The sequence below is a fragment of the Antedon bifida genome, chromosome 7 (assembly GCF_963402885.1).
Source record: "Antedon bifida chromosome 7, ecAntBifi1.1, whole genome shotgun sequence".
In the NCBI taxonomy this organism is placed as follows: Eukaryota; Metazoa; Echinodermata; class Crinoidea; order Comatulida; family Antedonidae; genus Antedon; species Antedon bifida.
This window is the reverse complement of record NC_136232.1, coordinates 954,947-965,466: the sequence shown is the minus strand read 5'-3', so window position 1 is coordinate 965,466 and position 10,520 is coordinate 954,947. Positions and strand designations below refer to the sequence as shown.

The 10,520-nt window shown below is 32.6% G+C and overlaps 1 protein-coding gene across 1 annotated transcript; it reads right to left on the bottom strand.

Moving 5' to 3' along the window:
- Positions 1-1,778: 1,778 nt before the first annotated feature.
- Positions 1,779-9,405, bottom strand: LOC144849115 (actin-like protein 6A). The gene is made up of 13 exons (XM_078706116.1): positions 9,260-9,405; positions 8,125-8,201; positions 7,635-7,815; positions 7,168-7,268; positions 6,747-6,844; positions 5,924-6,018; positions 5,388-5,494; positions 5,134-5,282; positions 4,369-4,483; positions 3,879-3,959; positions 3,256-3,351; positions 2,925-3,011; positions 1,779-2,498 (listed from the first exon to the last, which is right to left on the bottom strand). The coding sequence occupies exons 1-13, from the start codon at positions 9,282-9,284 to the stop codon at positions 2,418-2,420; spliced, it is 1,293 nt and encodes a 430-aa protein (XP_078562242.1). The 5' UTR covers positions 9,285-9,405; the 3' UTR covers positions 1,779-2,417.
- Positions 9,406-10,520: the final 1,115 nt, after the last annotated feature.

Sequence of the window (10,520 nt, the reverse complement as noted above, 5' to 3'; positions counted from 1 at the left end):
TTTCCGATAAGTTTCTGAATTAGATAAGCAAGTTGTCTGTTGATGCGCGCACAATAATTGGCATGGAAACGCGATGCGTACTTACGTATACTGCGCATGTCCGCTCTCCCTCCTCTTTTTCTTAGCTTTCTCTCGAGATAATACCTCCCTTTATAAATGTTCCATTTGTTATGATCTTTACCAAAAGATAATATTAATATATTTAATAGGTTTGTTCCCATATGTTGTGTTCAGTAATAAAAGATAAAATTGTAAATTTTGAGAATACTATTTTAAACTTCGTTTTCACTATTTTGTTACCAACATAATCCAAATGGTTTGTAGAATAATAAATATTGTGCCTAGGTGGTCTCTTCTTTTCCCCCCTTTTTAATACTAAAATTTAGCCTTGATAAGATATTGAATTTATGATGCTGAAATTCGGATATTATTACGGTGTTCTACAGAAATGAAAAATATTATATAATTATATTCTTTTTTCTAGTAAGACTGAGGTTTACTTTCCATCATTGTTGTTGTCTTGTGTTAGTATAGGGTATTTATAGCCTAATCCCATGTCAACCCACATGGTGACGTAATAAGGAGGACGGGAAATTCCCTTTGCTATGAGGAAGACATTAAATCATGAAGGAATTAGTACACAAGTGTACATGTAAGTATTAAGGTTTTAAGAATACCGTAAGGTTTAAGGTACCGTAGCTCATATTTTAAAGTTATGAATAGAGGACTGGAATTCGGATATCTTTTTAAAAACAGAATCGAAGCCAAAGACACGAGCTTTCTACAGCTCAGCTTTTTAAATTAATACTCCACATTAATACAGTAGAATCATAGTAGTCCTCCTCCTTACTTAATAAGTACTTTTCAGTAATTGACGTACATGAAGTATGCTCATTCACCGAGACAATATCGATCGAATGTTTATAATATAATCGACATTAAACATAGATTCAATTAAGCAAGCATTAAATAAACAAGCTAGCCTGCATATGAATTTAAATTATACTACGAAGCGAATATCAAGTGAATGCAATTCAATTGGGACATGCAAATGCATAGTAATAAGTCACGGACCATAAATGGCAATACCGTTTTCAACGCAAATCATGCAGACCCTGCAGATACCTAATAGAGCTAGATAATATCAGAATTCAGAACCATTATTAGGGACGAATCGAGAATATTGGGAAAGGGTGTCAACCTAGTAGACCTACACGAAGTGCATATGATCATTCCTGACCCAAAAAATAGATATACGCGCGCGGATACCATTTCCTGAATTGTTGTTATGGATCAATACTATATACACTATACAGTACTTGTATTTCCGAGTTACATTACAGCACCTGATCGTAGTATCATGTACTGTTGTTTTACATAACTAGTTGCTTAATGAATTCAAATACACGTATCATGATGGTATCATTTGAGAAAGCTATTCGCTGTATGATAGCACCAACTAATTCATTTGTACCGTATTTGCATAATCTAGGTTGTAGACTATGTTTCGATTAAGTATTAGTAAAAAGATACATATTTTGGCTCATATGGCGTTCCATACGTATAATACTTGAGCTCTTATTTTCAAGAAAAAAAAGAAACGTGGTGGAGTAAAAATACAACAAATACAGACTTGGTGCAAATCTAATATTTGCAATGCATATATAATTTGCAACTGCCTACTCCACTTTGTATTAATACATAAATATAAATTGGTAACAACAGACAGGTCATCAGATAACAAAAAAACTAAAAGATAATAATATTGATATGGTTTTTATTATTAAATGCCATTTACAATCACATAGATTAGCATGACTCATTACTAAAGACTAAACATTTCTAATTGTTCACATTAACACTACATAAACAAGGTTTGAGGAAGACCTCTGGAGAATGGAGTTGTTTGACAAATGTGGTTGTAAGTCATGATTTGAACCAAGGAATTTGAAATAGTTTGGTAGGCACCATAACCACAATTAACAACTAAATGTAATTCAAAATAATTAAGTGTAAGAAATTGATTAGGTTTCATAAAAAAATACAAATTTACAATTACAGCAACTGATTACAGTAAACACTACCAATACAAGAAATCCTTTCAGCTGGGCCACATGTTCGTTCCTGGACATTTTTTCACAATGTATTTTAAAGTTTGAAAAAATATACAACTTAAATGAAAACCTGAGGTTGAAAGATTTGTTATGTGTGTATGTTACCCATTTAATATTAGTATAATACAAAAAGTAATATATTAATACAAACGAATTCCTTTCAGTGTTTGGAAGTCTCACAAAAATATGTCATTTCCAATGTTCTCTAACCTAATGTTGATATCCATTTAGTCATTGGGTATAAAGATAGAAATAACATTATAAATAAGGTGTTTTGCTTTTGGAACATTTCTATTTTTCCCCTCATGGACACTTCCGTTCGACACACGCTTTTCCCGACTCTTCATATTCTTGTTTTGATATCCACATCTGTTGGAATGTACCCTGTGGGGAGTAAACAAACAAATTAGAAAGGTCCTTTTAAACGGTAGCCTAAAGCTCTGTCTACACTGTCAAACTAGTTTGACAATAAAAGTGTGATGTAACCATATATGGTAGTGATATGCCTAAATATGGTAGTGATATCATCATGTCACTTAAAGTTTGATAGTGTAGACAGAGCTGGTGTGATAGCTAAATATGGTAAAAAGAAGAGTTTGTCTTGACAGGAGTGTTTCTTCAATGGTGTATATGGTTAAATTAAAGCTTTAAATGTTTTGGTAGAGGGCGCCCCACAACATCAAGAGTAGCCCTCAATAACATTGACAACTAACCTGTCGATTGAAGACGAAATGGACTAAAGACTTTATGGTTTACTTACTATGAACATTTAAACCTACTACTATAGAAGCCAGGTGAAAAACTACTTACAAGTGAGGCAAGAATTGATCCACCAATCCAAGAACTAAACCTCCGTTCTGAGGTGCTATTGCTCCCAACTATTTTTAGTTTTGTGCTCTAGAAAAACAAAATAATCGTATATGTATAACATTTTCAGTGATGTAGCCTTAAGAAATAAAGTAGTGCGGTTTCTGCAAGAAAAGTGAACAATCTCTGTACAAGCCACTGGGTTGTCAAAGGCCTCTGTGAAAAAGTGGTCAGTTTTTGATTGTCCCAGTTAAAGGCACAGTAGAGGCACAAAAAAATTGAACATCGCCAAAATTATATTGATCACTCTAAAAAAAGGTACAGTACAACTTACATTTTGTGTTCTTGTCTGTAACTCTCTCATTAGTCTGTCTGAAAATCCATTTATAAGTGTGTTGCCTCCTGCTAAGATGATACTACTGTACATAGCCTAGAAAATCATGAAAACATAAATAATGGTATGAAATGACCTAATATACACATATATGCTATTATTTTAAGGTTGAGGATAAAGTTTTATAGTATTTAAACTATAAAACTTTATTTAAAAATGTCTCATAAAAGAGACAATATTTTGAGAATGCATTAAAAATAACCAGAGAGTGTGTGTGTCTTAGCCACTTAATTTTGTTGATTTCATAACAAATGCCATGCATTATTTACTGCCATTTCAATGATTGAAGGTACAATTGCATGTTTATTTATTAAGACAATTTAAAACTGGTGTGAAACGCAGTAGAGTATAGTATACGGTATATATATACATGCTTACGTGGAAAAAATATGAGTACAATAACTTTGCATAAAGCGGCTGATTTATTGAATAAAAAAAAACATTTTGTTTGTTATAAAACAAATAGTAAAGGTGTCTATTAGTTGCATGGGGACTTTTTCACTAATATAAGAAATATGAAATAAACAAAGCGAAATATTCAGGTTTGTTATTGAAAAACTTACCGGTCTGATGTCTATATCACACATTCCAACACTTGTATTCACAACGGACGTCACGCCTAAGACAGTGTTGCCTTCAAAACCCTAAATATTTCAAAAATTACACCAGTAAGAACATCAATTGTGAATGCAACCGATGGGGTCAATCTACTGGTCTTTTATCTAGTCTAAGATCATATTTATCAAACCTGCTTAGCAAAAATCAATCAATGATATTGTTTAAGTTAGTTTTCAAAATAACATAAGCAATAATTGTTATGTATTTTTATCTCAAATCTTAAGATGACAAATTCCTTTCCATAATAGAACTGTGGTGTTTGTCGTTGGTTGGGCCTAGATTCCTTATAATTCACAATGTTGTGCATGTCGCAACACTATAAATACACTTAAATGTGCCGCATCTCCACTAACACATTATTTATATAGTTCTGTGATAACTTGCTCTGCTAATATAAGTGCAAAACGAATTCCCTAAAAAGTACTGGAAGATTACCTCTGCATTAGAAGGATCAAATAGACCTTCAGGAATCTTGATTCTTTCCTGGCCAAATTCCTGATGGTAACCATTGGGAAATTCATATAGGGCAGTTGGAAGCTGTGACAATTCACTAAAAAAAAGAATTAAAATTAGTTTTTTACTTAAAATACTATATTATGGTATACTATTACAACCAGCAGAAACCTCTTAAGGGGACACATTCCCAGCAGATATCTCTATTAATGGGGACATTATTCCTGTGAAACGAACTAAGGCCAATGTATGTTTTAACATTATTTTCAGCCCCTATCCAGGTGGCACCTCTAGGGGACATATTCCTGTGAAACGAACTAAGGCCAATGTATGTTTTAACATTATTTTCAGCCCCTATCCAGGTGGCACCTCTAGGGGACATATTCCTGTGAAACAAACTAAGGCCAATATCTGTTTCATCACTAGTATTATCAAGCACTATTCAGGTGGCACCTCTATTAAGGGGACACTTTGTTGGATCTTGAAAGTGTTTCTCTATTTCTAGTTCTATTGTACTTTTATAACTTGACTTCTTACACATTTCTGCAAAAAGAATTAGACAAACACTCAAGTTACTACCTTAAGAAGATAGGCTACACATTTTCACACTTGGAAAATACTAATCTAGTAGAAATGATCTACCAAGGATTTGGACCTAAACACGGAAAGTAAGGTAACAACACGAGTACCCACATCATTCAACCAAGCATTACGGTTTTGATTACAGTAGTTCTATATCTTACTTACTCTTCATCAGGAGTTGTATCATAGACCTGTAAAACTGATGCCTGGAAATCTTGTATAACTTTCTTTACCATGTAATTATGCCAAGATTTTGTTACATTTGGTACGGAACGTTTCTTGAAAATTGGAGGCTGTTCATCTTTTACAACCTCCTGCAAATACAGAATCATAATAAATGATACTGTATGAGTAAAAATGTATTTAACAATAGAAATAGACCGACAGTTTACAATGGTTTAACTGTATTATTATGTTACCTTTGATTCTACTAGGTATGTTGGTGTAACATCAATTTTCAGGTTGTCTAGTAATTCTTTGCACTGCATTGTAATAAAATCACCAGCAATAGGGCTCTTCACAATTCCTATGGAAAAACAGGCAAAAAGTTGGATTCTGATCAGTCCCCCACATCATTGATCTAAATATTGTAAGCATACATACACATACTGTAGTATGGTAGTTTTTAAAATCACGAGTGTAGTGGAATAAATCAATATGAATACAGTATATCTCCCACATCCAAGACCCTCACCACCCCCCCCCCCCACACCCCCCACCACAAAAAAAGGCACAGAAAGATGGGACACCTCAATTCAGGGAACACTCCAATTAAGGGGACACATTACTGTGATAAAAATTATAGGCAATATAGGATTAAACACTACAACCATTCCTTATTCAGGTATACCATTAGTTAAGAGGACACTTTGCATTTTACCCATTGATAGCAGACATACATACAATCAAAAAGGTAATCTTGGATAAAACAATAATAAGCATAACCTGTCATTACCTTGTTGTAGCACATAGCCATCATGTACTGGCGTGGCAGTTGTTTGTGTAGCACCACTGTCAACAACTAAACCTGTAGCACGACCATTAGCAAACCTATAGCATCATTAAGGTTAACAAAATTCAGGATATTAAAGGCACTATGATATAATTGAAATAGGGGGAAGTTCTAAATAATTTCAATCCAGTCAGACTCAGGCAATTTCAATGATGTACATTGCTGAGAATACACATATTATTTTAGTATGCACAACAAACTATTATTTTGCAACCTAAGAAGTTGTTCAAGATTGTGATAGCGATCGATGCGGATCTCTCAGAGACTAGGCAAAAGGGATTGTCCATAAATGTTGTAGTACCTTTTATTATTATTATTACTATAAAATAATAGTGCCAGTATGAAGTGTTTAAAAATAAGGTTGTGAAAAACTAACTAAACTAACTGTACAGGTATGCACCACACACCCTATGCATAAAAATGGCAAAAGCTAGAGCTAGTGGACTAGAAGCCTTCAAGTTTGCTCCTAAATAGAAGAAGAAATATATTTCTGTACCACAGCTTCTTTATAATGAATCTATCATTGGCTAGAAACATTGTTTATAAACTTAAATTGCTAGGAAAGACATATTACTATAAAGCTCTGTCTACACTATCAAATTTGATGTGCCCATACATGGAAATGATGATGTCACTACCATATTTGGGCATATCACTACCACATTTGGGCATATCACTATCACATTTGGGCATATCACTATCACATTTGGTCAAACTAGATTCACAGCTTAAGAATGATTTCATAATTTGTTTGTTTGAAGGATACGCTGATAGTACTGCGTTTTTGCATAGAAAGAAAGCTGGTATGTTGTAATGTTCAAACATCAACTCTGTCAGTCGCTCTCTTTTGTTTCTACTGTTCCACTAAAAGAAAAAATAATAAAATAACATTATCTGTACACAGTATAAAATTGACAATTGAAGATATATAATGTATATATACTATAATACATTTTTAATAAGATAAATAAATGTAATGACTCAAAAAAGCACTCTTCAATCAGGTGTAACTGTTAAGCTCTGAGATATTGTTTACTAGTCAACACAAAACTAAAAATTGTCTTACAGGTAAAGCCCCAAATAAAAATATCCTTGCAATTAAATTTTGAAAAGCTAACAGACCAGTTCAAGAAGGGTGTTCAGTATAAGAAATTACTGTACTGTAATTTTAAGATTAAACTACTTACAGGAACTTCTGACATTAAAACTGGATGTTGTAGAGGGTCTGAACGAACATGTTTCTTGTACAAGTGATCCAATAGATTTTCAAATATATCCCAATCTTCAACTAAAACAGAATAAATAAAAAAAATAAAAATGAGTTGTTTGTAATATTATAATTAGTGTCATAATAATAAGTGTTCAAACTCGCTTTCGTTTCAAACTGAAGTATGGTATGCAGGAGTAAATTTGCTTGGTTGGAGGTCAAAATCATTGATGCATGACTTTCGTATCATAAGCACTAATCTTGTACCTTGAGCTGTCGTAACGAACGAAGGATCAGTGTCATAAGAGGTGGCTTCTACTGATCTTTTCCTGGTTCAGATCTATAGAGTTGTACGACACGTATGATACGAAAGCAAAACTCAGTAGGTCTGAACAGGCCCTAAAATTTGTGATTTGATCTATGCACAAAACAAAAATGTTTACTTACTCATGCCGTCCTTTAGAGTATGAGATAACTCCATGCCTTCTCTTGGGAAGTGTAAAGCATTTGTGTCTATTACATACTTCTTGCTTTTGCTCTCCTTTATCGTCTGCCCTGAATCCCCGTCTACCTCCATAGATTTTTCATCTTTGTTGTCCACCACACCAACTATTGTAGGAAAGTCTGCCTAAAATATGATGATAAACTTTAATGTTATTTATTATATCAATAGAAGATAAAGATACAGTATAAAATTGAGAGAATGAAACGCTACAATTTTCAGCGAAATTGTTGGAAAGTCTGCTAAAGATAAATAAAACTTATTTTTTATTTGTTGCTTTCAGTGATACAGTACATAAGGGAGAACAGAGAAGAAGCAGAGGAACCATTTACACCGCTCTGTTCTCCAGCACTTTAATGCTCCCATATGAGAGCTCGTCAGAATGGAATTCACAGGAGCTCGAGTGAAAAAGCCATCAGTCTATCCAATACATACTTTTGGAGAGTCTTCACCAGCATAGCCTGCCCTGATGGAATACGAACCAACATCAAATACTAAGGCTCCGACTTCATCTAAAATATAAATAAATAGGTTTACAGTGCTTGCATACTGTAGGCAATATATTAACCAATTATTTGTATCGTTTGGTTTTCTTCATCAAACATCATGCAATGTTTCATTCATTTATTCAGTGTAGTCATCGTTTATAACTTTACAATTACAGTATATAATTGATGCTGCATAAAGAAGTTTACAATTCTGTTTTTGCAGGACATTTTTACATAAACATAAAAATAAAACACAACATAAATAAAATAAAAGTGATATTATTTAGAAATTATCTCAACACTATAATTATACTCTTTAATTTTGTATTAATTATTAAAAGTACACATTCAAATTTTCAAAAAACCCAGTATAGGTAAAATAGGATAGTAACACTGACTGAATGATGTTTAGTTTAGTTTTAGTTTAGTTATAATGGGAAAGTTTAGGCGATGTGCCTTTTTAAACCCCATATCAACTACATTGTGTCGATGCGATTCTTGAAGGTATTAGTAGTCTCAGAATTGACAACGTCGGCTGGTAAACTGTTCCAATGGTTTATTACTCGTTGCGAGAAGGTATGTCTTCTACAGTTCAATCCTTTATGGAAAATAGGCTTGAAAAATCTCAGGTGATGCCCTCGAGTAATTCTGCTAATGTTATATATAATTTGATTGTACAGTATTTCAATATTAAAATATTATAGGCCCTACTATAAATTTTTAATATTGTACAATCAATTTTAATCAAATTATTAAAAAAAGCTTTATTTTATTTTAATATTTTATGTGAATTGATGAACTTAATATAATAAATTATAATTAATTAATTGACCCTACCTAACCTAAGCCTGGGTTTACCTAATATTGTTCTTCAAGTTAAATATTAAGCTAGGCTTAGTATTATCTTTACTAGGCCTAAACCTAAATGTCATTCCCTAGACAAATCGTTCTGAAAGGCGGCGCCAAAAACATACGGCCTACCCGCCGCGTTGAAGAAGAAACCGGCCTAGCCTATGCCTAGTAATTTACGTTTATATTGATCATACACAAAGAAAAAAAATAATAAACCTATTACACATTACCTCCACCATATACACCACCACTCATGTTGACTTACAATATGGAATAATTATCTATAGACGAATAATAGCAGAAGAAAGTTGTCGAATTTTACACAAAACAACAACAAAGGCCATACACACGCTTACCGGTATGGAGCGCCGAGAATGCATTTTGTGGTGAATTAGGAACGCCAAACTGGCAAAAACAATGGTATGAGCAAATAAGCATAATACTATACCAATAGGCAAGCAATATACAACATTAACCGAAAATATGTGCAGGCATTTCGTTTTTTATATGGAAAAAATACATATAAAGTCTATTAAACTGAAACAAACACATTGATTTATGAGTGTGACGCCCGGTTTGACGATATTATTACACTCATAATTCTAATAATGATAATATTTACTGTAATGAATTGAGTAAATGGTATGTGTAATGGAATGATGTAAATGTTATTTTTCAGGAATATGTGAGTAAGGCCGCCGTAGATCAAGATACGGTTCTCCATAATGATGACCGTCTAACTTTTCCACGGCAAACTGTGCCAAACATTTCGATATATTAATTTAAATAATAGGCCTACAAAACACACTTAACGCCAGCAGCTTTTAATACCAAGCCTGTATTGTATTACCATGAGGTACAATCAATTTCAGAATAATTCTCCTGTATAATTTATTTGAAACCCACTTCAAAATGGTGAAATTATTACAGTATAATTACAAAAATATTCAAGTGATTCAACTTCAAAGTAAAGTTAATTGGCGGTATCTTCATTATATTTCATTGATTAACAGCCACAATTATGATTTTTTATTTGTTTTATCTTGTACATATATAAATTATAAAATAAGAGTTCTACAATGAAAACAATTAAAAATGAAAAACTCACAAAAGGAAAATTGTTATTTCTGTGTAAAATATTTTTAATGAAATATATGTTAACTATAAGGACATTATACAGTATATGTTATAACGATGCTAGGAAACAAAAGGGTTAACGATGCCATAGGCATATCATCTTTGTGTTAACTTTTGTTTTGCTTTTTAAACTTGTTTTGTAAGTGTAGTATAGAAAATACAAATAAAATGAATGAAAAAATGAGGTAATATACAATATAAAGTGAATTTACAAAATTGTTATTATTGTAATGGTTAAGAACATTAGAAAATAACAATAATGTGATAATAATGAAAATAATATATTAATTGACTATGATGATATTAAAAGAGAATAGAAAACAACCACAGTAGAAAGAAAGGTACTTCAGTCGG

Excerpts from the sequence above, each read along its gene's own strand:
- LOC144849115 (XM_078706116.1), bottom strand. The coding sequence starts at position 9,284 with ATGAGTGGTGGTGTATATGGTGGAG. Across the intron at positions 7,816-8,124 it reads CTGGTGAAGACTCTCCAAAA|GCAGACTTTCCTACAATAGT; the intron begins GTATGTATTGGA and ends ATCATATTTTAG. Across the intron at positions 3,012-3,255 it reads TACAGACAAGAACACAAAAT|AGCACAAAACTAAAAATAGT; the intron begins GTAAGTTGTACT and ends TTGTTTTTCTAG.